The sequence below is a fragment of the Bufo gargarizans genome, chromosome 3, assembly GCF_014858855.1.
Source record: "Bufo gargarizans isolate SCDJY-AF-19 chromosome 3, ASM1485885v1, whole genome shotgun sequence".
NCBI lineage: Eukaryota > Metazoa > Chordata > Amphibia > Anura > Bufonidae > Bufo > Bufo gargarizans.
In genome coordinates, this window is record NC_058082.1 from 67,445,946 (window position 1) to 67,473,300 (window position 27,355).

At 44.7% G+C, this 27,355-nt stretch overlaps 1 protein-coding gene across 1 annotated transcript in view; it reads right to left on the bottom strand.

Annotated features, from left to right (window-relative positions):
- Positions 1-27,355, bottom strand: part of FREM2 (FRAS1 related extracellular matrix 2) — a 188,168-nt gene that overhangs the window by 9,411 nt on the left and 151,402 nt on the right. Inside the window, 8 exon segments of the mRNA XM_044283639.1 lie at positions 4,514-4,660; positions 8,437-8,624; positions 12,823-12,949; positions 13,037-13,171; positions 13,270-13,397; positions 14,779-14,883; positions 15,838-16,030; positions 26,909-27,240. Coding sequence (XP_044139574.1) covers positions 4,514-4,660; positions 8,437-8,624; positions 12,823-12,949; positions 13,037-13,171; positions 13,270-13,397; positions 14,779-14,883; positions 15,838-16,030; positions 26,909-27,240 — 1,355 coding nt within the window.

Here is a 27,355-nt window from a genome sequence, read left to right on the forward strand (position 1 = left end):
TTGGAAAGAAGACACCCCAAGGTATTCCGTGAGGGGCATGGCGAGTTCCTAGAATTTTTTATTTTTTGTCGCAAGTTAGTGGAATATGAGACTTTGTAAGGAAAAAAGAGAAAAAAAAAAAAATCATCATTTTCCGCTAACTTGTGACAAAAAATAAAAAATTCTAGGAACTCGCCATGCCCCTCACGGAATACCTTGGGGTGTCTTCTTTCCAAAATGGGGTCACTTGTGGCGTAGTTATACTGCCCTGGCAATTTAGGGGCCCAAATGTGTGAGAAGTACCTTGCAATCAAAATGTGTAAAAAATGGCCTGCAAAATCTGAAAGGTGCACTTTGGAATATGTGCCCCTTTGTCCACCTTGGCAGCAAAAAAGTGTGACACATCTGGTATCGCCGTACTCAGGAGAAGTTGGGGAATGTGTTTTGGGGTGTCATTTTACATATACCTATGCTGGATGAGAGAAATATCTTGGCAAAAGACAACTTTTCCCATTTTTTTATACAAAGTTGGCATTTGACCAAGATATTTTTCTCACCCAGCATGGGTATATGTAAAATGACACCCCAAAACACATTCCCCAACTTCTCCTGAGTACGGCGATACCAGATTTGTGACACTTTTTTGCTGCCAAGGTGGGCAAAGGGGCACATATTCCAAAGTGCACCTTTTGGATTTCACCGGTCATTTTATACACATTTTGATTGCAAAGTTCTTCTCACACATTTGGGCCCCTAAATTGCCAGGGCAGTATAACTACCCCACAAGTGACCCCATTTTGGAAAGAAGACACCCCAAGGTATTCCGTAAGGGGCATGGCGAGTTCCTAGAATTTTTTATTTTTTGTCGCAAGTTAGTGGAATATGAGACTTTGTAAGAAAAAAATAAAAAAATAAAATCATCATCATTTTCCGCTAACTTGTGACAAAAAATAAAAAGTTCTATGAACTCACTATGCCCATCAGCGAATACCTTAGGGTGTCTACTTTCCGAAATGGGGTCATTTGTGGGGGTTTTCTACTGTTTGGGCATTGTAGAACCTCAGGAATCATGACAGGTGCTCAGAAAGTCAGAGCTGTTTCAAAAAGCGGAAATTCACATTTTTGTACCATAGTTTGTAAATGCTATAACTTTTACCCAAACCATTTTTTTTTTGCCCAAACATATTTTTTTTATCAAAGACATGTAGAACAATAAATTTGGCGAAAAATTTATATATGGATGTCGTTTTTTTTGCAAAATTTTACAGCTGAAAGTGAAAAATGTCATTTTTTTGCAAAAAAATCGTTACATTTTGATTAATAACAAAAAAAGTAAAAATGTCAGCAGCAATAAAATACCACCAAATGAAAGCTCCATTAGTGAGAAGAAAAGGAGGTAAAATTCATTTGGGTGGTAAGTTGCATGACCGAGCGATAAACGGTGAAAGTAGTGTAGTGCCGAAGTGTAAAAAGTGCTCTGGTCATGAAGGGGGTTTCACCTAGCGGGGCTGAAGTGGTTAATGAACCAGAACATTGAAAACTGGTTCCTGCAATTACTTCATGGTTTCACTACTGTGGTGACTTACACATGTCCAATACACAGAAATGCAGCTGCATTTCAGACTAGGGAAAAAGAGTCGAGTACTGGAGAACTACTGTGGCCTAAGATTTCATCTGATGTAACCGGCCTTGTTTAATGTAGAAGAGGTGATATTACAATTATTTCTTGTAACTCAGACTGATGTTATAATGAAGAAACACTACAATCCAAGAGAGTCTGTCATGGTGCGGTTCACTGAGACAGTTGTTCTGTGTAGGGTGGCTGCATGCGCTCTCGCGTACTGGCTGCAGGCTGACTCCTGTGTATGCTGGTTGCTTGGGGCTGCGTGCTGGCTGCGGTTTTGTGTGTGAACTGTTGCCTGTGTTTGTTTATCCCTACATCCATATCTTTGTGGTTTCTGTGACTGGTGCCATGCAGGCTGGTTGCATGTGCTTTGTGTACTGGCTGTGGCGTTCCCATGTATGCCGGTTCTGTGATGCGTGCTGGCTGCTGCCTTGTGTGTGAACTGGGTCTGAGTTTGGATGCATTTGTGTTTGTATCACTGTACAGTTCTGTCAATCCTAGTTGTTGTGGAGGCTGGCTGCTCGTAACTTCGTACTGGCTACAGTTATCCTGTGTATGCTGGTTGTCATTTGGGGCGTGCTGGCTGCAGCATTCTGTGACTGGTGTGAACTGACACTTTTGATTGTGTTCTGTGCTTCTGGTTACTCCTGGTTCTGGTGGGGTTAACTTTCCCTGGTCTGGGTGTGGCTTATCTGGTGCCCTCGTTATGCAGCTATTTCTACCTGTGAGCTGGGGGGCTTGTGGTCAGTTCTGTCTTGTGCCTTGCTGGGTATAGCACCTTGCTGCTCACCCAGGGGGTCAGTCTGTCTGCCCTTCTGTCTGATGTCACCTGGTAAAGAATTGATGTTGTTGGGGGGTGGGGGCGTGACTAAGGCCGGGGCCCCCGGAGTGCACAGCATCATAGCAACCAATAAAGCTGTGCAATCCGGGTGTCAGGAGGAGCAGGGCAGCAAAGACTATGGCACAAGGGGGGAGAACTGATGGCACAAAGGGGGAGAGCTGATGGCACAGTGGGGGAGAGCTGAGGGCACAATGGGGGGAGAGCTGATTGCACAAGGGGGGGGGGTGAGCTGATGTCACAAGAGGGGGGGCTGATGGCACAAGGGGGAAAGATGATGGCACAAGGGAGGGAGAGATGATGGCACTTGGGGAGTGAAGCTGATGGCACAAGAGGGAAAGCTGATGGAACAAGGGGGCAGAGCTGATGGCACAAGGGGGCAGAGCTGATGGCACAAGGGGGCAGAGCTGATGGCACAAGGAGGCAGAGCTGATAGCACAAGGGGGGAGAGATGATGGCACAAGGGGGAGAGATATGATGGCACAAGGGGGAGAGATATGATGGCACAAGGGGGAGAGATGATGGCACAAGGGGGAGAGATGATGGCACTGGGGGAGTAGAGCTGATAGCTATGGGGTGGGGGAGAGCTGATGGCACTGTGGTGGGTGAGAGCTGATGGCAGTGGGTGGGGAGAGCTAAAGGCACTGGGGTGGGGGAGAGCTGATGGAACTTGGTGGGAGAGAGCTGATGGCACTGGGGGAGTGGAGCTGATGGCACTGGGGGGATCAGATTCTATGCTGCATTGTGGTGTTTGGTTCTGCAGGGGCAGTGTTTTATGCTGCATTGTGGTGTTGATTCTGCAGGGGCAGTGTTTTGTGCTGCATTGTGGTGTTTCGTTCTGCAGGGGCAGTGTTTTGTGCTGCACTTAGGTATTGCTGGCCCCACCTACTTCTGTTGCCTCACCTTCTGTCAATCTGGATCCACCTACAACATTGGGGCCACTTTTAGGCTTTTTCCAGGGCCACTTTACGTTCCCAGTCAGCCCCTGGTGGCGGCACTAATAAGCATTTGTTGGCAAGCTCCTCCAACGAATATTGCAGATCACTGGAGGTCCCAGCAGCAAGAAGGACACGCTGTGATCAGCTTATCATTATGGGACCTTTCTTTTAAAAAAACTGGCTCCCTCTCTGCCCTGTCCGCAGCAACGCTAACAGTTTCAAGGATGGTTCAGTGGGTGCTACCAGTTGGGAGGGGGAGGAGGGGCAGAGGGGTGTTCCTGCACAGTGTGAAACTATTCAATCAGTGCTGTCCGTGTCCGACTCTGCAGTGGCACACCTCCAAGCTGGTAACACCCATCCAGACCTTCATTGCAAACTGTTGGCAATTCATTCATAAACTTTTGCAGGAATAAAAGAGGAATGGCACAACATAGAGTCATAAGGACAGATACTCCAGAATCGTTATTACATTTTGAATGCAAGTAGTTACTAAAACAGACAAGTCAGGGAAGGTGACAAGTCCTTAGGCTGAGTTCAGACCTGAGCGTACTGAACGTACGCTCTGTATGCGCGATTGTACGGGCGTTTGCAATCGCGCATACAGAGACAAGCGAGCGCCCATTGTCGTGCGTTCCCGCTGAAGTCTATGTACGGGAACGCGCGACAAGACGCCCCAAAGAAGCTCCTGTACTTCTTGGGGCGTCGGTCGTTTAACAGCGCGATCGTACGCGCTGTAAAACGCTCAGGTGAGAACCATTCCCATAGGGAATCATTGGTTCTTGCCTGTTGAGCATTTTACAGCGCATTTTGGGATAACCCCTTTAAGTGTGCTGTTCATGACTGATGACCTTTAAAAGGATTGTCCAGGATAGACCATTAATATCAAAATCCTGGACAACTCCTTCATTTGTTGCATTATGGAAGGGCTGACAGATGAGGATGATAGATTTGTACGTTTTTACTAGGTTCAGTAAGACAAGGAAAATGTGTTACATTCATTACACATAAGGGATCTACAATTTTGGAGAGAAGTCAAGAATGACTCCTGTTAAGACTTTCTACCAGCAAATGACAGGAAACAGCATTTGAGATAAGAGAGGACTCACTCGCTGATTATTGTCAGGGATCACTCACCTGGAACAGAGGAGTGGCGTCAACTTTAAATCCATCCGAGCCAGGTTGTCTGACGAGCGGTAATGCCTCCGGATCATCCGCTGCCAGCCTGGCATTAAACAAGATGCTGCCAAATTTTCTAGCCTGAGTTTCCGGCTGTGCTTTATCCTGCATGAACACAAGTCAAATAAGTGAAGTGACAGGCGTGACAGGCAATGACTTTTATATGTCTGGATGCAGCTATACGGAGTACAGAGGCTGCAGTGGCATATGGGCTCTGGCACCTGAGGATCCCATTTCCTCTACATATACAGCAATGCTATAAATGATATGTAGGAGTTGGGGGGCCCTGCTACAGTTTTGGCATTGGGGTCCAGAAGCTTCAAGTTACGTCAAACAAAAAAACATAATTACTCATAACTGTAACAGATATGATTTTGCTATTAGATGTAAAATGCAGCAGATATCCCTCCCTGAGGCCCCATTACCATTATATATACAGCAGTCATCTGATGCTGCTTTGGCCTCATGCACACGATCGTAGTGTGTTTTGTTTTTATGTGTTGTGAGTTCCACAATTTGCGGAACGGCACCGACAGTCATTGATATAAATGCCTATTCTTGTCCGCAAAACGGACAAGAATAGGACAGGTTATATTTTTGGGGCGGACCACGGAACAGAGCAACGAATGCGGACAGCACACGGAGTGCTGTCCGCATCTTTTGCGGCCCCATTGAAGTGAATGGGTCCGCATCCAAGCTGCAAAAAACTGCGGCTCAGATGTGGACCAAAACAACGGTCGTGTGCATAAGGCCTTAAAGTAGCACTCCTACAAAATATTTCTTCTCAGACCTGTTAGAAAGTAGTGTTGAGCGAACTTGTGTTTTAAGTTCGGCGTCTAAAGTTCGGGTTATCAAAGAATCGCGTTATGGATTCTAAATTCCGTTATGGTCCGTGGTAGCGGAATCCAAAACGCGATTCTTCGATAACCCGAACTTTAGATGCCGAACTTAAAACACAAGTTTGCTCAACACTATTAGGAAGGTAAATGCTGTAAACTGTAGTGAATGTATTTTTTTTTTTTTACCAGTGACTGTATTTGTGAGTTATAACCTCCCTTCTGATCCTCAGCTGTGTCATGTGACCAGCTCTCTGATCTCCAACTGACACAGGACAGGAAGTTACTTCTCTATTCATTCCTATGAGACTGAGGGCTCATGCACACAAAGGTATTTTCTTTCCGTGTCCACTCCATTTTTTTTGCGGACCGTATGCGGAACCATTCATTTCAATGAGTCCACAAAAAAAACTGAAGGTACTCTGTGTGCATTCCGTTTCCGTATTTGTCCGTATTTCCGTTCCGCAAAAAAATAGAACATGTCCTATTATTGTCCACATTACAGACAAGGATAGTACTGTTCTATTAGGGACCAGCTGTTCCGTTCCGCAAAATACTGAATCCACACGGATGTCATCTGTATTTATTCGGTTCCGTTTTTTGCGGATCGCAAAATACGTACGGTCGTGTGCATGAGGCCTGACATTGAGGCTCCCATAGGAATACATAGAAAGATTGGTTTGCAGTCCACACATATGAAGCTGTGTTATTTGGAAAGTCACATGACAAAGCTGAGGATAAGAAAAGAGGGGATAACTCACACATACAGACACTGGTAAGAAGATTACCTTCACTACAGTTTACATCATATAACTTTCTAACAGGTCAGAAAATAAACATTTTTGTGGGAGTGCTTCTTTAAATTTCTTCTGGTTTAGCTGCTATCAAAGTATTACCGGTAATCATTTTGTGATCTCACAGAGCGGTGAAATCCTAGTGTGCTTGTGCAGCAGAGATTATCAACAAGCAGGGCTGCAGTGTATAGCAAGGTGGAGTGACGGAGCAGCAGCCTGAGGCACTGATGAAAGAGGGGTGTTTCAGGCTACATCTTGACAAAGGCTGTGTTCACTTGAAAGGCAATGCAGTGCAATCTGCAGCATGTTACAGACCAGGAAGAGCTGAGCAGATTGATATGTAATTTTATGGGAAAAGATTCAGTAAAACTTGTTTTTTTTCTGAACCTATAGCTGCCCCCGTGTACAGCTATCAGTGACTGACTGTTATCTCTGTATACACACTTACACAGGGAGTGCTCTCGATCACTGATAACACCTCCCCGTGTACAGATATCAGTGACTGACCGTTATCCCTCTATACACAAGTACACCAGCAGTGCTCTTGATCACTGATAACACCTCCCCTGTAAACAGCTATCAGTGACTGACTGTTATCTCTGTATACACACTTACACAGGGAGTGCTCTCGATCACTGATAACACCTCCCCGTGTACAGATATCAGTGACTGACCGTTATCCCTCTATACACAAGTACACCAGCAGTGCTCTTGATCACTGATAACACCTCCCCTGTAAACAGCTATCAGTGACTGACTGTTATCTCTGTATACACACTTACACAGAGAGTGCTCTTGATCACTGATAACACCTCCCCGTGTACCGATATCAGTGACTGACCGTTATCCCTCTATACACAATTACACCAGCAGTGCTCTTGATCACTGATAACACATCCCCTGTATACAGCTATCAGTGACTGACTGTTATCTCTGTATACACACTTACACAGGGAGTGCTCTCGATCACTGATAACACCTCCCCGTGTACAGATATCAGTGACTGACCGTTATCCCTCTATACACAAGTACACCAGCAGTGCTCTTGATCACTGATAACACCTCCCCTGTATACAGCTATCAGTGACTGACTGTTATCTCTGTATACACACTTACACAGAGAGTGCTCTTGATCACTGATAACACCTCCCCGTTTACAGATATCAGTGACTGACCGTTATCCCTCTATACACAATTACACCAGCAGTGCTCTTGATCACTGATAACACATCCCCTGTATACAGCTATCAGTGACTGACTGTTATCTCTGTATACACACTTACACAGGGAGTGCTCTCGATCACTGATAACACCTCCCCGTTTACAGCTATCAGTGACTGACCGTTATCCCTCTATACACAATTACACCAGCAGTGCTCTTGATCACTGATAACACCTCCCTTGTATCAAATGGAAACACAAAAGGGGTTGGTCAGCACATCCCATCCAAATTCACAGGTGCACGCTGCTATGACTGGAAACATAAAACAGCACAACATATAATGCAACAGCTCTCTGCGAACCAAATAAAGTACAAAAACATATTATAATGATTATGCTATGCTAATAAAGAAGAGATGCTTGGCAAATACATTTTGTACAAAATTATTTGAGCCCGTCTGCCGCACGTCAAGGCGATCTCTGTAAGACGGGACCCTAACACTAAGTTCTACCTGGTAAGTGCCATGACAGCGACCATGAAATTCAGGGGGTGTAGGTTCCACATGCATACTGGGTCCCCTTTGATTTTTATAATTTTTCGCACCTCCCCTGTATACAGCTGACTGACCGTTATCTCTGTATACACAATTACACAGGAAGTGCTCTCGATCACTGATAACACCTCCCTGTGTACTGCTATCAGTGACTGACCTTTATCTCTCTATACACAATTACACAGGGAGTGCTCTCAATCACTGATAATACAGATGTAGTAGAATTAACACACATACTTTATGAGATGTGTTATCTAAATTAAATGCGTTAAGCAAACACCTTCAATTGCTTTTCAATGGCTTTTGTTTCAAGATAACGCGATGAGTTAAGAAATTTGAGTTAAGAGTTTGTGTGTTAACCCTACTACACTCGTACCTCCCCGTGTACAGCTGAAGTCAGAAATGGCAGAGATTTAAATTAATACATTACAAGTCTTACTGAATCTATATATCAGTCTGCTCAGCTCCTCCTGCTCTATAACACACTGCCTGAAAATTGCACTGCATTTCATGGTGCCTTTTCTCTTTAAACTCACCAATATCTTAAATTGGTAGAGGAGAGACGTAGAGTCGGCGAGGCAGCCGTATTCATTATCGGAGGGATTATATTTGGGTACATAGCCATCGGCTCCAGTGCAGAGGAAGACTTTCTCGATGCTGCAGTAAAAAGAGTTTCCCAGGTTCTGGACCGGATCAACCATCACTCGACCATAGATGACGTCACCTGCAGGAAACACAATCAGTCACAGCCTTGTGGATAGTAAAAAGCGCATCCATACTTGTTAAAGGGCCTCTTTTTTGGGGGGGGGGGGGGGGGTGATTTTCTGGAATAAAAACACTAACATTGTAACATTGTGTAATTATAGTCTCTTTGCCACTTTTTTCACCAAATATACAAACCGATCAGTAAAGTACGTTTGGCTTTAAAAAAGTGGCTTAAGTGAAATGAAGTCTTAAATGTGTGCTCTCTGAGGGATGTGGTGCATCTGCCCTAGGGGAAGAGACTGACGTACAGTGTTAATACAGTGTGCTGGGGTAAAAAAACGGTGTTTTTTTGCGGATGAATATTGGCACAGACGACTTGATGAAAGCGGCCGCCGGGGAAAGTCGCTTCTGCCTTTCATTCTTTTTAATGGGAGGCAAAGCTGAAGATTGCGTAGCTTTAAAGCCGTGACTGTGTCGAGAAGCGACATGTTCCTTCACGGCATGGTCGCGGTTACTCCGCAATCTTCAGCACTGCTTGCCATGTAGAACAACGAGATGAAGAAATCACATGGACGCCAGAATTTCGTTGTGGTGTCTGCGCCATAATTCCGCAGGAAAAAATGCAGTGTAAACGGCCCCTAAGGGAGTGTCCACATGGGACAAGATTGCCACAGATTTCACTCATTCAGTCATCAAGAATCCTACCCCCATATGGTGAGCGGCAAACAACCCCAAAACAGCTGTCTGTGGGTGGATATTTGGCTTGGCTACTTTTCCTTGTCAGGTCCAAAGGATCTTTAAAAAGTCAGATTTTAACTCATAGGGAGCCACTTCCAAAAGGTGGCGCTAGCGAGACGGTTCACTTCCCTGGGAGCCACCTATTTGTATCCCCTCTGCACTGCAAAAGGAGAAATACGCAGCGGAAATCCACAGCATAAATTGACATTTTGAGGATTTAGAACGGCACCACAGGTAAGATCGCGGACTGTATGGATTCCATTGCGGATTTTTTCCGTAGTATGTGGGTGACATTTTGTAAATTCTCATCCACTTTACTGGTACGTTGATACGGCGCAGATTTTCTGCATGAAAATCTGCAATGGGAAAATTCACAGCATGCATGCCCCTCGTGAACATAGACAACACTTGTCCATAGACCCTATGGACATGATTAGGGTTTTCAAAAGGGAAAGCTGCTCATTAATTTTAATGGCTGTGATATAATCCTGGAGTGGCTGCAAATGAAAAATGTCAAGTCAGGTGCATTTTCCTCCAGTGATAACGACTCCTCTAAATGACTTTAAAATGTCATTTATAAAGAATTGTGGTCCTATGGGCCATGTGCAATTGGGTAGTGTTCAGTCAATCTGTTGCAAATAACAAACTCAGCTCTACTGCATCTAGACAGGTGTAGTTTACCACGTATATGTGTATGGTGCACTTTAAATTGTTATATATTGTATTATGTCATTTTGCACTATTCCTTTGTCTATGCTGCTAAATCCATATTACAGGCTGGTAACATGCACTACATGTTTCCACCACTAGAGGTCTCTACCGCACACATTTATATATTGGAGCCACAGGAAGTTAGAAGTTAGTTGAGATTAGAAAATGAGAGACTAAGAGTTATGAGGAAGGAGAGGAGACAGTCTTGTCTCTGTCCTCTTGGGCCTAGCCCAGGGGAACCAATTTACCTCAACCTTGGAGTCCAAGATTAGGACTATCTGATCCTACACTGTAAATTACCCTTCTGGGCAGGGGCGTAGCTAGAAATGACTGGGCCCCATAGCAAAAAAAATTATGGGCCCCCCCTCCCGGATCTCCTACCCCCACATACCTATTGGACCTCCCACCCCTTCCAGAGCTCCCACCCAAACACCCCTCCAGGACCTCCCACCCCAACATCCCCCCCAAATGTCGTCCACAGATCCCCCCTTAAGTGTCGTCCACAGATTCCCCCCCCTTCAGTGTCGTCCACAGATCCCCCCTTTAGTGTTCTCCACAGATCCCCCCTTTAGTGTCGTCCACAGATCCCCCCTTTAGTGTCGTCCACAGATCCCCCCTTTAGTGTCATCCACAGATCCCCCCTTTAGTGTCGTCCACAGATCCCCCCTTTAGTGTCGTCCACAGATCCCCCCTTTAGTGTCGTCCACAGATCCCCCCTTTAGTGTCGTCCACAGATCCCCCTTTAGTGTCGTCCACAGATCCCCCCTTTAGAGTCGTCCACAGATCCCCCCTTTAGTGTCGTCCACAGATCCCCCCTTTAGTGTCGTCCACAGATCCCCCCTTTAGTGTCGTCCACAGATCCCCCCTTTAGTGTCGTCCACAGATCCCCCCTTTAGTGTCGTCCACAGATCCCCCCTTTAGTGTCGTCCACAGATCCCCCCTTTAGTGTCGTCCACAGATCCCCCCTTTAGTGTCGTCCACAGATCCCCCCTTTAGTGTCGTCCACAGATCCCCCCTTTAGTGTCGTCCACAGATCCCCCCTTTAGTGTCGTCCACAGATCCCCCCTTTAGTGTCGTCCACAGATCCCCCCTTTAGTGTCGTCCACAAGATCCCCCCTTTAGTGTCGTCCACAGATCCCCCCTTTAGTGTCGTCCACAGATCCCCCTTTAGTGTCGTCCACAGATCCCCCCTTTAGTGTCGTCCACAGATCCCCCCTTTAGTGTCGTCCACAGATCCCCCTTTAGTGTCGTCCACAGATCCCCCCTTTAGTGTCGTCCACAGATCCCCCCTTTAGTGTCGTCCACAGATCCCCCCTTTAGTGTCGTCCACAGATCCCCCCTTTAGTGTCGTCCACAGATCCCCCCTTTAGTGTCGTCCACAGATCCCCCCTTTAGTGTCGTCCACAGATCCCCCCTTTAGTGTCCTCCACAGATCCCCCCTTCAGTGTCCTCCACAGATCCCCCCTTTAGTGTCCTCCACAGATCCCCCCTTCAGTGTCCTCCACAGATCCCCCCTTCAGTGTCCTCCACAGATCCCTCCTTCAGTGTCCTCCACAGATCCCCCCCCTTTCAGTGTCCTCCACAGATCCCCCCCCAGTGTCCTCCACAGATGCCCCCTTCACTGGCCTACCTCATCTTCTGCTCGTGCAGCAGTGCGCCTCGGGCCCGCCTACTCCAGTCCTGACCTGACTACTCCTCTGCTTCCTTGGCTTCCCCCCCAGCCAGGCCCGAGCCGCGGCCCGCCCAAGCCCCGCCCACTACAGCCGCGGCCCGCCCAAGCCCCGCCCACTACAGCCGCGGCCCGCCCAAGCCCCGCCCACCTTGCTCCTCGGCTGTGTAAAAAATAAAATAAAAATTAATGCAGTCCGGGACGGGCCCCCAGTGGCGTAGGGCCCCATAGCCACTGCTATGGTTGCTATGGCTATCCCTACGCCACTGCTTCTGGGGTATAAAGTGGATTATCACTTTGAGGACCGCAACCTTTTCAAATAATGAAGCAGAGAGTTTGCCTGCCGTGAGGGAGATCGCCCTTGGGTTGTTGGATCACTGACCTATAGACTTTTAGCAAAGGAAGATAACTGCAGTTTATCAGGTTTTAGTCACCTTTGCATTAGGTGGAGAGTTTCGAAGCTACAGGCTGCCCACCGTAACCAAGGACAGAAAGGCCATCTGTCAGAATACTTATTTATAGACGATCTGAACTACTATTGAAAGGTTGAGTGATCAGAGCAAGATCAGAAACCAAGTACAAGAACATCACCTTTACTAAAGTGAGCTGGAGTTAACTGCTACACTTCACCTCGAGGAGTCTGCTAATTTGGATTTGCAGCTTTACCATTTTTGCAATCTGTATGCAAGACAAAGTGATGATATTGGATGCCTTACTACATCTGACAAGTAAAGTTCTTGTTTGGTTTAACCACTCCCTCATTCCTCATTCTTCTGCTCCATCTCTTGATTGCACCTTATGGTGCTGGCATCACGAACACAGAGGCCCAGTCACCAAAGCACCTTAAGCATACCCACTACAATTAAGGGCACCTCAACTTTCATCTGGCTGGTGTTCCCTGCAACCGAGAGTGCCCCGGAGGATTAAGTGCTGTCTTCCCATCCACTGCATGCCGGCCCCAGGGGACAACTGAACTGTGAGTACTACTATCCTCGGCACCTCATCACTAGTACACTCACCACACATCACCCCTAGGGTGTCCGCTGCACAGGCACTATTGATTCTAACAACATGCTCTTCTGCGGACCATTAACTTTACCTTCAGAGAACGAGATGTCACTCTCTTGTCCAAAGCCCATCGATCCATCAGACAGCCACAGCGATTTCTTAGACAGAAGCAGCATCTGGGTATTTAAACTGAACTCCGCCGCAACGGGGTCACTGACCTGTAGACGAAAGGAAGTGATCACTCCTATCATGTGTACTCCCAAAATCTACAATGATGGGGGTACTTTGTTTCCTGCTCCTCTTACCTGCTGGAATCTGATATCAACATCAAAGTTGATGGGCTCCCGGGGGTTACACACAGCGGGTATAGTGTATTCCTGGTACGGGGCCGTGGTACAGGGGATGAGTTTAACTGTGTAAGTGCCAGAGTAATCTCGAACCTGTGGAAGAAATAATCATAAATCGTATTAGGAGATATCTTGCTGTACATTACAGTAAATCATATACAACTGTAAGTACTGTAGCTGCAGCCACTTACAGCAAAATCCGAGACGAAGCTCCACTGCTGAACGGGCTGGTTATAACTGGGTTCATTCCGCACAAGATTCAGGGTAAAGGTTAACTCTGGATGATCGGCTGACATGATCATGGAGGTCAGCAGTGTTGCTGGAGTAAAAGAGAATTGGGGTGAATTAGTGTAAAATCCAAAGTAATAAATCTCAGAACTACAGACGGAGTATCCAGTGACCCAGTCTTCATCAGATTACAGTCTGACAGCACAAGGCAGAAAACTATTATCCCATAATGTCCAATCCAAGCACAGGGGTTATTTTTCTCCATTGATATAATCTACCCCCTCCCCCTGGATGCCAGGGAACATGATCCATATCACCCTCCCCATTGGATGTCAGGGTACATAATCTATATCAATCCCCCTCCTCACTGGATGCCAGGGCACATAATCTATACTTCCCTCCCCCTGTCTGCCAGATAATATATACCACCCTCCTCATTAGATGCCAGGGAGCATAATCTACACCGCCACCCCCCTGAATGCCAGGGAACATAATCTATACCACTCTCCTCATTAGATGCCAGGGAGCATAATCTACACCTCCCTCACCACTGGATGCCAGGGAACATGATCTATATCACCCTCCTCATTAGATGCCAGGGGACATCATCTACACCTCCCTCACCACTGGATGCCAGGGAACATGATCTATATCACCCTCCCCATTGGATGTCAGGGTACATAATCTATATCAATCCCCCTCCTCACTGGATGCCAGGGAACATAATGTATACTTACCTCCCCCTGAATGCCAGGGAACATAATCTATACCACTCTCCTCATTAGATGCCAGGGAGCATAATCTACACCTCCCTCACCACTGGATGCCAGGGAACATAATCTATACCACCCTCCTCATTAGATGCCAGGGAACATAATCTACACCTCCCTCACCACTGGATGCCAGGGAACATAATCTATACCACCCTCCTCATTAGATGCCAGAGCATAAACTCTATACCTACCTCCCTACTGAATGCAAGGGAATATAATCTATTCCACCTTTACCATTGGATGCCAAAGCATAAATTATCCCTCTCCCTCCCCACTAGCAGCCAGGGAATATGATCTACACTACTATCCCCTTTGGATACCAAAGCAAACAATGCCCTCACTAGATGCCAGGGAATATAATTTATACTTCCTTTTTTCACAGAATGATAGATGATATAATCTACCTCTCACTCACCACTGGACACCAGGGAACATAATCTCTCTTTCCCTCCACTTGATAATTATCTACCTCCGCCTCCCCTCTATTCACCACGCTATATATACAGCCACCCCCATCCGGATAGTTTAACCTATTACTGCCCCTAGGAATTGTATACAACGTAGTGTGGCTATGTGTCCTGGGCACTTCTGAGACCTGCTGATATCAATACAGTTCACCATCTACCGGATCAGGGCATGGGGGGGGCATTTATAATGACGTCTTGTTGATGCCGTCAGTGTCATCATTAATATTCTTACCAGGATGTGACATTAAAAATAGACCATAGAATCGAGCTTCTGTTTTAAAATTCACAACCAAGCGACCTTCTTCATTTATACGCATGCTGGTCGGGTAGAGGGAGCCTAAAGGGGAAAAAACAAACAAACACATGATGTATATATATGTATATATAGTATATATAGTTAAAGCAATAAAGTAATGATAACTGTAATGATACTGAGGATACTGAGCATCATCACTTATGACTGCACCAAGGAAATATCAATTTACAATAATCTGGTATGTCATTAGTGAAGAGATCAGACCAGTGAATTCATGGATACTGTTGATTCATAGTAGTACCTCTTTTAGCCAGCAGATGTCACTGCTGTACTTATCATCGTATATTAAATTCTTAAAGGGCTTTTCTGAGATTTATATACTGATGACCGAACCTCTGTGAGTAAACACAGTACATCGAAACCACCAATCTCTCTCTCCTACCAGTGTGCTACAATGTATCAGTGAAGGTAAAATGTATCATTTTGCAGTCCAGGATGTTAAGTTAACTAAAATGAATACAACTGTAATGAACCCTCAGTTGTGAGAGGCATAAGGTATATACAGGTTTACAGCCTCTGGGTGTAAACAAGTATTTCCCATTCACTGCCAAGAAGCAGAGATCTTTGAAATAGTGGGGAAAAAGAAACCTGTGGTTACGCTTATTTAACATTTTTGGGGATTTTATTACCTACATGAACTTGCTGTAGGGCAGGGGTCAGCAACCTTGGGCAATCCAGCTGCTGTAGAACTACAACTCCCAACATGCACATTTGCTTGGCTATTCTTGGAACCCCCACAGAATTGAAGGGTGCATGCTGGGAGTTGTAGTTTCACAACAGCTGGAAAGACTGCTGACCCCTGCCCTAAGGGTAGGTTGTTCACTCACATCGGCACGATTCTGCCGTCTCTTTTTCCTACAGAAGGAAGCAGCATGTGGTCGTGTATGGCGCTTGTTACTGCTCCGAAGCAAAGACTGGAAACCGTGGCAGGAAAGAACAAAATTGGGAGAAAAATACATCAAAGACCATTTCTACCTTGTAATTCAGCTTCTGGAGGGCTCCCAATACCATCCTTCCACAAGATGGCGGTATCGTACACAAATGTCAGGCGCAGCTCAGAGTGCAGATCAAAGTGCTGCCACCCGCCAACTCCCACAGGTGAGTGAAAGACATAGGACACGTACAGCGGCACCCGCAGCGTCACGTAGGACTGGACAAGGTTCAAGACCTGTGAGGAGATGAAAAACAAAAAAACTGTGCATTATTACTGCATTAGCTAAAAATACTGACATTATAAGTGTGTGTATGAATGTACATGTGTACCTGTGTGTATAAATGTACCGTACGTGTGTACCTGTGTGTATAAATGTACCGTACGTGTGTACCTGTGTGTATAAATGTACCGTACGTGTGTACCTGTGTGTATAAATGTACCGTACGTGTGTACCTGTGTGTATGAATGTACCTGTGGGTATGAATGTACCGTACGCGTGTACCTGTGTGTATAAATGTACCGTACGTGTGTACCTGTGTGTATGAATGTACCTGTGGGTATGAATGTACCGTACGCGTGTACCTGTGTGTATAAATGTACCGTACGTGTGTACCTGTGTGTATGAATGTACCTGTGGGTATGAATGTACCATGTGTACCTGTGTGTATGAATGTACCGTACGTGTACACGTGTGTATGAATTTACCGTACTTGTGTACCTGTGTGTATGAATGTACCTGTGTGTATGAATGTACCGTACGTGTGTACCTGTGCGTATATGTGTATTATTACATCAGCTAAAAGATACTGACATTACATGCGTTTGCACACAAACTTATTTTCTTTCCGCTTCCGTTCCGAGTTTTTTGCGGACCGTATGCGGAATCATTCACTTCAATGGGTCCGCAAAAACAACGGAAGGTACTCTGTGTGCATTCCGTTTCCGTATTTCCGTTCCGCAAAAAAGTAGTACATGCCCTATTATTGTCCGCAAATCACGGTCCAAGGCCCCATTCAAGTCAATGGGTCCGCAAAAAATACGGAACGCACACGGAACACATCCGTATGTCATCCGTGTTTCATCTGTATTTTGCGGATCCATACTGTAGAATTGCTATGCCCAGCCCATATTGCTCATGTGTTTGGTGATTAATAGGTTACTGTTTCCGTTTCCAATCCGCAAAAAACAGATTGCATACAGAAAACCATACGGATATGTTTTGTGGAATAACGGAACGGAAGAGGACTTAAATCAGAGAGAAAAAAAACTCAGATACAGAACAACGGATCCATGAAAAACGGACTGCAAAACAACAATGGTCGTGTGCATGAGCCCTAAGAATGTAAGAGCATACCTGTGTATACAGGTGTGTGTTGCACTTCTCACAAAGAAAAAAACAAAAAAATAAAAAATAGCAGACTGAAAAAAAGATTGTGGAGTGCACTCCTGTTTGCCTTGGCACATCTACATGATCCTCAAATTCCAGTCACAGGCCTCTGCCCTGGCATTGGCTGCCACAACATAGTGACCCAGTCACACCTGTCTGGACGAGGACAGCCAAGTAACAGCCCTGTGTGGCTGGCACTGCTCACAGGAGCCTTGTTTAGTGGGCACTAGTCCTCGGGGCACTGGACAGCTGCCAATATCCCTGGTGAGCACTGAACGGCAGGCACTGTTCTGGAGAATGAAGTATGGCCGGTGTGGCACAGTTTATATGAACACTATGGTAATACTATATAGATATGAACAGGTAGTGTTATGGCCGTTCGTCCTGTAAAGAGCACTGCCTGGAGAGTGTACAGGATTTTGACCGATTTCGGGTCTGGTGTAGTGTGGGAGAAGAACTATTTGGCGTAGTGCACCGTGCGCACCACAGCCTTATACACAGTGACTTTGTATGGTGAAGTAACATGGCCCCAGCGTGCATGTAGCGTACAGATACGTGTCATTGCTCTGGTTCTGTCAGATTTCACATTACAGCGGAGCACGTCCTTGTTCTGGATGGTTAGTAATGCCATCAAGCGTGACATGATGGGTATCGGACTGGCTGTATACACTACAACGTCGCCATAACATAGTTTTACATACATGGGGGAGTAGTTGCCCATAGCAACCAATCAGATTCTACCTTTCATTTTTCAGAGCTCCTTTAGGAAATGAAAGGTGGAATCTGATTGGTTGCTAGGGGCAACTAAGCCAGTTTTCCTTTGCACCAGTTTGATAAATCTCCCCATTGTAGCCTACCAGAACTCAAAGGGCATTTTATTAAAAAAAATGACTCTCCAGATAAAATGACAACTAAATAAAGCTTCCATCCCAGCTCCTGCACAGGTTGTCACCCATTTATTCGAAGCTTCTGCACAGCAAATCTGGCTAATTATGGGTAAAGGTTAAAGGGGTTGTGTCACTTAAGCAAATAACATTTAGGCCTCATGCACACGACTGTGCCCGCAGTGGATCCGCAAAAAACTGAAGGCGCCCATGTTGCCTTCCGCAATTTGTGGAACGGAACGGGCGCCGGCAATATAAATGCCTATTCTTGTCCGCAAAGCGCGGACAAGAATAGGACATGTTATATTTTTTTAGCGGGGCTGCGGAACGGAGCCACGGATGCGGACAGCACACGGAGTGCTGTCCGCATCTTTTGCGGCCCCATTGAAATGAATCGGGGCGGCTCGGATGCGGACCCAAACAACGGTCGTGTGCATGAGGTCTTATTATGTAGAGAAAGTTATTACAAGGCACTTACTAATATATTGTGATTGTCCATATTGCCTCCTTTGCTGGCTGGATTCATTTTTACATCACATTATACGCTGCTTGTTTCCATGGTTACAACCACCCTGCAATCCAGCAGTGGAGGTCGTGCTTGCAGACTATAGGAAAAAAACGCTGGCCTATGTGCGCTCCCATAGTCCCAGTCACTAAGAGGCTGACGCATTTTCCTATAGTGTGGAAGCACAATCCAGCGCTTCTGGATTACAGGGTGGTCGTAACCATGGGAACGAGCAGTGTATAATGTGATGGAAAAATGAATCCAGCCAGCAAAGGAGACAATATGGACAATCACAATACATTAGTAAGTGCCTTGTCTTAACAACTTCTACATAATAAATGCTATTTGCTGAAATGACACAACCCCTTTAAGTGTAATTAGATATATTTCCCATTTTGGAATGAGAGGAAGATGGCTGACAGCCTGTGGAGAGGGCTGACATATGAGTTATATTAAGAGCACACAACTTCATCTAAGAGGACAACTTATTAAAGACGACTATTCACCTCCCAGATCTATAAATGACAGGAAGAACATTAAGATCTGAGATCAGGCCCTGCCTTGTCCGCACACATTTCTTATACAGCTGCTCCGAGTTGTCAGTAGTTAGTGGCCGCTGTCTGCGGGGACATAAGTGGTGCAGACTCTGTGGAGACGTGGTAACTTAGCTCGGCTCTGCTGATAATGAGGCCTGGCACAGGTGCCGCGTGAGCTCATGGAAACTGCTGCCTTTCTATAAGCTGTGTGGAATTGACGACAGTCGATGGAGGCTATGGAGCATCCACACCTCAGTCCAGAACCAGCCATGTGTGAGACTTTGATCCAACACAATGAGACTGATCAATCTTCCATGGGATCGTTCATACAAATGAAAAGGCAAAATAGGAATGTAAGGGAGTTTTTTTAAAGGGGCTGTCCATGAAAAATATTTTTACAGTTTTCAAACCAGCACTTAGATCTAAATACTTTTGTAATTCCATGTAATTAAAAATGTAGAATAGCCACTGAGTTATTCAATAAAATGTATCTGTGCAGCGCCACCTGCTGTTTGTTCTTTTTCTTATTTCTTTGTCCTGCTCACTGATAAGGCCACACATGCTCAGTTTCATCCTTCAACTGCCTCTTAAGCTGTGATGCGGAGAGAGCTGCAGCAGAATGGACACCCCCCTTGAGCTGCCAGCTTGATATAAATGTAGCAGATCAATGAATGGGGAGATCTCTGGAGCCATGTGAGGTATGGGGCTGGTTCTAGCCTTGTTATAAAGGGGTTATCATGTACTATACAATTTTCTTTTTTTACAATAATCATGGGACAACCCCTTTAATATACTTCTTCCTGGGGCTTGTACAAAGTGGCAAGTCATCTGTTGAATTTGCCCGATTGTGCCATAAATTGTTGCTGACCGCCAGAATTTTCCAACCTGACATCACATTTTCATCACACAAAAATCTGCTATTGGCCACCGCAAATTCTATTACGTTTTCAAATGATGGTCATCCGAAATGTCCAGAAGTGGAGGCTGACTTATCTTGTGTATGGGCAGCTTAAAGGGGTATTCTAGGAATACAATGGCCCCAGTGTACTAATGTGTCCATGACAAACATTTGCCTGGAAAGTGGTGCAAATTGGCTCAGTTTGGGCACAATTTGGAGCATCTAGGGTTTCTACACTTTTTTCCCCAACATGTCTGACAAGGTGAAAGAAGTGGGCCTAGGATATGCCATTTGGCACCAAAACTGCACCACAATTCTGGCATAAAAATCTGTCTCGCTGTAGGGCTCCAGTCACACGTCCGCAAGTGTTGTCCGCACCCGTTCCGCAATTGTGAGGAACGGGTGCAGACTCGTCGTGTAGGTCTAGCCTCATGGTTCTTTGCAAGACCCATTTTTCCTGCAAGTTAGTAGTTCAATAGTTTTCTCTTACGAAAAAAGGATCTAAATATAGACATTTCTAAAATTCTAATTGCATCAAATAGTGACAAGGCTCTAATATACAGATAGGAACCAGACAAACACTTTCTGGATCAATATAGTAAATGTAATAATGCAAATCTATACCTCAGGTCAAAAAGAGGGACATTTGCGGAGCAAAGAGGGACAGAGGGTCAAAAAGAGGGACTGTCTCTACAAAAGAGGGACACTTAGGAGGTCTGCATCTGTACTTTGGTCACAGCTTCAAACAAATACAAAAACCTCTGGTTATAAATGTGGTTCTGGGAATCGCATCAATCTTCTCAGAAAGGTGAGTAAATATTCCAGCGCCGCGCACACTGAGCATTTAACACCTCTGATAACAGGCTTAACCAGCCGGAAGATTTCTCCTGGAGACAGGAGGGGACAAAGTGCAGCACATGTCTCTTCCACTGGAAGCACGGCTGATGTCAAGTAGTTTATTTTTCAGTTTTTTAGCAGAAGAAAACCTGTTTTATATTAATATAACGAGGCACGAAACAATGAGAATTTGTATCACTGCCTTTGGAAAGAGTGTGAAGCTCCTTGTCCCTGACACCGAATGGCACCAGGGTCCAACCAACCATGATAAAAAATCATTTGTGCCCCAGCTAAGGCAGTTCCCCACACATTTTGATGGATCCCTTAAGGCTAAGTGCACATATGCACCATAATTCTGGTATAATGTCCTGACATAGGAACAGAAAACCTGAAAAGCAGGATCGCACCGCTGATGCCCGATCCCATCAACTATAATACAGTCTATCAGGTTTCCAGCATGGATACTGGCATTCTGCCACACGCAATACCACTGCATTTTGTCTTTTTTTTTTGTTTGTTTAAATCTGTGATGTAAGCTCCTGCCAGAACCTCCACCGCAGATGTGAAGCTAGCCTTGCTTATAATGGAGTCCCCAAGTTTTTGATAGCAAGAAAAAATGCTGCTGGCAATTCTATAATTTTGGTCAAAATACCCTAAAACGTCAGGTGGAAGGGAAAGATAGTAATAAACACATCCTTCTACATCTCCTCTTTTTTATCCACCCTAGTTTTGATAGACATTAAAAACGGGCCTCAAAAACTGCTATGTGAGAACCTGCTCTTAAACAGCTGTCCTCAAGTTGAGTAGTCAAATTCTATTCAACCCTTTCTTGAATGGTTGAAGTAGAAGAGCAGTCCCGACAGAGCAAATCTCTTGGCAATATAGAGGAGAAATAGCCAGGCAGAATACCCATGCAAGAATTTGGCAGAACAGATGACAACCCTTTTATCGGTGACCATATTTGCTGACAGATGCGGCGGTCATCTTTATTTGATAGAGACACCATACAGGCACAAAGAATGTAAGAAGGAAACCCATCAATTCTCCATTAGGCTCTGATCATATCAGCGTTGTGACTTCCATTTATATCAGAAGCCGCAACGTTGTGTCGGATCCATCAAACGAGGGACACTGGCAGCAGCCAATTAGGCCCCAAAATGTATTAATAACTGATCCTGGTAGTTTGGCGTATTAGTGTCACTATGATACATACTAACGAAGTATTTAGTATGTATTAAATGGGACATCTGTCTTGGACAGTCACAGTTTTTTGGAAGGGTTCCCCAACAAGACGCTGACCACAGTGCGTCCTGCTGCTGGGACAACCCAAAACCAGTAGTGATCAGTGGGGAACCCAGCAGCAGGTTTTCTGAAGAACTACCACATGGAAATTAATTATTACAATGACCAGGAAAATCCCTGGCTGTTGGAGTAATACATGGACATGCCAGGTCCTCCAGGACCAGAGATGCTGTTTGTAGCTGCTCTCTCCTCTCACAAATAAGACCCTGAATGGGAATCCTTCTGTATTTCCTCAGTATGCTCTAATAGGATATGTGAATAGGTTCTTCTAAATCAGAAATCCCTTTATATTTTTTTGGAATTGCCCCCCATTGTTTCCAATGGAAGTCCATGCCACAGTTCATGCAGACAAAGGTTTTTGCTGTATGGTTTTTAAGAATGTGCCAAGAATATACAGGTCAATTCTTGGTGCGGTTATTGAATTAATGGATCTGAACCTAAAGGAGGTCCGCCTAAAAACCCATGGCAGAAACCACGGCACAGTGCAGCATTTTCTGCCATGCAGGGGATTATGTTGTGGACACAATCCTCAATGTGAACCTACCTACAGTATAGGCCTCGTACGCATGACCGTATGTATTTTGTGATCCGCAAAACACGGATCCGCAAAAAATACGGATGACATCCGTGTGCATTCCGTATTTTACGGAACAGCGGTATGCAAAACGCAGATCTGTAATGTGTGCTGTTCGCATATTTTGCGGACCCATTGAAATAAATGAATCCGCATACGGTCCTCAAAAAAATGTAACCGTATGTTTGTGTGCATGAGGCCTTATCTAGAAGATTTTCTACCCTTTTCCAATGAGACAATCAAGCACTGGCATCTCCCAGGATATATTACAATCAGATATTGTTAACTCCTTCCTCCTCTGTATAGAAAATAGCTCCTGGCATATAGCCCCAGAGACTTATATGGTATGTGTAATACCCCCACAATTTCCTATATATGAGCTAAATATTTCTATAAATTCAGCAGCAGGAACTAATGAATGAAAGGTGTCTGCTTCACTATGAGATCACTACGCCAGCAACGAGGGGAGGGAAAGGAAGCAAGGAAGCTACTGAGCATGGTAGTCCACCTCTAAATACAGAAGATGGTGGACCAGAAGGATAAACCTTACAGTCATCCCTCATTTGCAATGCTCTATTCATTGCCTTGTAATACTTTTCACAGGTTTACCCCTTTAAGTATTGGCTTCTTCTATTTCATGTTCAAAGAACAGTCTGACTCCACACAAACTGTATTATTTACAACCGAGGGCACCTTGATGAGTTCAAATACAATGAAGTGACCCCCAAAGTGGGCCATTCAGCCTGACCTGAACTCTACTGTACTACAGTTTTATCCCAGTGCCCCATTGTGTTTTACCAGCATATCTAGACTACGGTTCATGGATTAAAAACAATAAGCTCTGTATTTTCCGTGAAAGTAGACTTACTTTCTGGACATAAAACTACACAAGATGCTGTCAAGCCAAAAATATAAAGGAGTAATATTCAATTTACTGATCCCCTTGCCACTCCCATTCTGATACTTCCTGGCTCCTCGCCCAATCTCTGCTCACCCGACTCCAGTGATAATGTGTCTACATGACATGTGACCGCTACAGCCAATCACTGGCTGCACTAGTCACCTCAGGGGTATTGACACCTCCTGCTAAATTCTGTGTTAGGCCTCATGCACACGAACGTTATTTTGTTTCCAGTGTCCAGTTCCTTTTTTTTTTTTTTTGCAGATAGGATGTGGACCCATTTATTTCAATGGGTCCACCAACAAAACAGACAGCACATCGTGTGCTGTCCACATCTGTATGTCCACTCCGTGGCCCCGCAAAAAAATATAGAGCATGTCCTATTCCATTTTGCGGACAAGGATAGGCATTGTTACAATGGATCCGCAAAAAAAACCTAATGCAACACGGATGTCACATGGACGTCATCCATAATTTTTGGCTGTAACACCAGGCCATCACAGGGCAAAGAGGTGGAGAGGTAGGGGATTGGTAAGATATAACTCCTGGTATTTTATAGCTAGACAACTCCTTTAAATGAGCACCTGGCATAGCAATAATTATAGTCACCCATCAGTTATAACACATACATCTAAGGTAAGGACCTCAAAGACATCTTGAATGATGTGTTCCAGGAACTGTTTGCCGAGCTTCTACTCTTCTAAGAGCCAGCAGACTTCCTTTCATGCACTAATTACCAGCCATAATTACAAAGGGGAAAACCCGGGGAGCTCTCCTTCCCTATTCTTATCACAAAGAAAGTTGGTTTTGGAGTTTCTAAAGCGTTTTATAATTCTATATTCTGGTCAATTGATTGCTTCCTGCTGAGCATCTATGGACAGGCTGCCATCCCTATTGTAAAAGTGACGGTTCTTGCTGCTGTATCTTGAGGAAACCCTAACCAGGTTCCAGGAAATATTTCTGAAATCCTGCTCTAAGGCCTCAAGTAAATTAAACTAAGAAGAACGGCAAGACTGTGCATGACTAAGATGAATGATCCTTAAATGACCTATAACCCACTAATACTAGTTACTAACAAGTCAGAATGTGTAGTAAACTACAGCTACAGAAAGTCATTTCAGTTGTTCCAGTGTAAGGGTCCTATGATGCTGGTCAATGCCGGGCCAATGATGAACACTGATCAATGACGTACAGTTGGCGCTCTTGTACATTATCTTTCACATGGCTCAATATCGGGTGATTGGACAGCCCCTTTTAATGGCCAACTGTTGAGAACGAGTCTTTGCATGAACGTTCACTCCCGATAATTGACCCAATCCTCACAGTATAAAAGGACACTAATTCAGCACTAATACTAGATTAATGTCCTTACAATTTAATCAACAATCTAATGTGCGTGGGATCTTCCAACTGCCCCCCAACAGCAAATGTTGGGGGAAATGATAATTGTTCTGCTTGGAGATGCTGTCAGAAGTATCTGGCAGCTGCTTATCAACCGTTTCCAGTTGAATATACCCGCACACAGAGCCAATGGTTATGGGAAGTTTGGGAAGAATAACTACTGGCTGATGAAGCCTTCACCAGACAACTATCTTATAGATATGGCCTATTTTAAGTAGACTAACTGTATAAACTGTTTAATAAGATCAGATAGATGAACTGAACAGTGAAAAATATTCACAGAAACTTAAAAAAAAAATATGTTTATGCATAATGTCCATTTGCCTTTCCATAGAGAGCCCATCACTAGTAGTTCCAGCCATTTAGGGTGCAGGACAATACATGATTACTGTCTTAGACCTGAACGGTGTACTTCATTATCCTGACAGGTTTGGTTTCTGTGGCGGAGAACTGGCTTGAAGGTTGGAAATGGAATCAGGAACATGGCAGTGCGGTTGTGTAACATGAGGGAACTTGACAGCATTTTACCATGCCAGCTCATAACAAAGTAGACTACAGCCCAGGCTGCACCATGTCAGCCCAGGAAAACCAAAACGCTGTCAAACAACCAAAAAAAGCCCCAAATTCTGTTGACTACAAATATTATGAATAATTAACTTTTGCTCAGTACTGTCTTCATACACTACGTTGTTTGCACGTAGCCTTAACAGACTATAATAAGTACCTTTTATAAAGTGCTAAGTGACATTTAGAAAAGTCAACTGGCAGATCTAAATGTGACACAGAATTGGCACCCTTCCGTGGTTGGCTTCATACCTTTAAATGGCCTTTTCATTCATGTATTTCTTCCAAATTGAGTTGTGCAGCTAAAGATACATGAAGACGCCATCTCTAGAAAGCATCAGGGGGTCTTTGATGTTTCACATAACTGAGAGACTAAAAGAGCAACTGCTAGCACACAGAGCTTGTAATAAAGATTAAAGAAAGATCTGCTAAATTCTACCACCATGTCGCTGCAAATTTGATCAAACAATCTATGTTATCTTAGCAACATAAATTCCAGAATGGAAGCGACATTCACAAAGGAGCGGACAGTATCGCCAACTACCTACTTCGGTCCTCAAGGACTCCCCACAGGTCATGTTTTCTGGATTTCTTTGGTATTCGGCGCAGAATAAGCCATGCCCCTTTCCAATGAATCCACAATCCCTTTTTGCTAAGCCCCATCTCTTGTCGAAAGAGTTACAATGTGTCTAAAAGGGTTAATAAATGTGGTGCAAGTCATGTACGCCACTTTTTTGGTGCAAACAAAATAAGAATTCTGGCACATTTTCAATAGTAAATCTGCCCCATTGGGTTCTATGAGAGGTATTCAAGAGGTATTCATTGAGAAGATCTTTTACCATATACCTCGAATAGAAGACCCTGACATATGCCACTGTAGAAGGACACAGTGGAATACACTTACCATTGACTGCCATTTTAGAAAAAAACGTAGAAATTGCACCCCCGACCACATTACAGAAGGGAAAGGGTAGGGAATTACTGTTACACCTGCCAAAATGCCACCCAACCGGCTATCAAGGAAGGGCGCTCTGTGAGACAAAGTTCTAACCCAATGGTTGGTGCGCCCCTGGGGATAGTAACTAGGATGGTATTTTATGGTATGGTTTCTACAGCACCCATTCATGCCTCCAGTCTTCTCTGTGATCGTATACTTGCCACTTGATGTGATGGACAACCTTGTTTTCAAAACCCATTTAGTTATGGGGACTATCTCTGATGATAGGGTGACCATGTCTCATGCACTGGAAATTATGTCATCTCATCTATTCATGGTTCATTATTTTAGACATTATATAATAAGTAATGATGTATTAAATGTACCTGTCCGTCTGTGCCAATGGTGCCACCACATTCAGTAAGGAGCTCCGACATGTCATAGTAGCTGGTAAAGTCCCACAAGCAGGCCTCAAGGTTAAGATTTCTGTAGAAGCGTAAAGCATTAGACCCTCTCAGCTGTGTATTATATTGATAGGGAGAGGTCTCCCCTATGACATTGGGATTCTTGGTGGCATCAGTCAAGAACCCGTAACGAGTTCTCACTTCATTATAATCCAGAAGATTTGAGCATTTGTGGTTTCCTGCCCGTGTACCATCAGGGCTCAGTGTGAGCTCAAAGTTAGAAAGCTCCCTAGTGGATATCACTGGAAGCATGCCTGAAATAGAGAAAAACGTTGAGTATGAGTGCCACTATGCAGTATGATAAGCCCTTCTAAGTTAGTAGGAATACTCTAGGGGAGGGTATATAGTTATGAAATAGGTGACATTAAC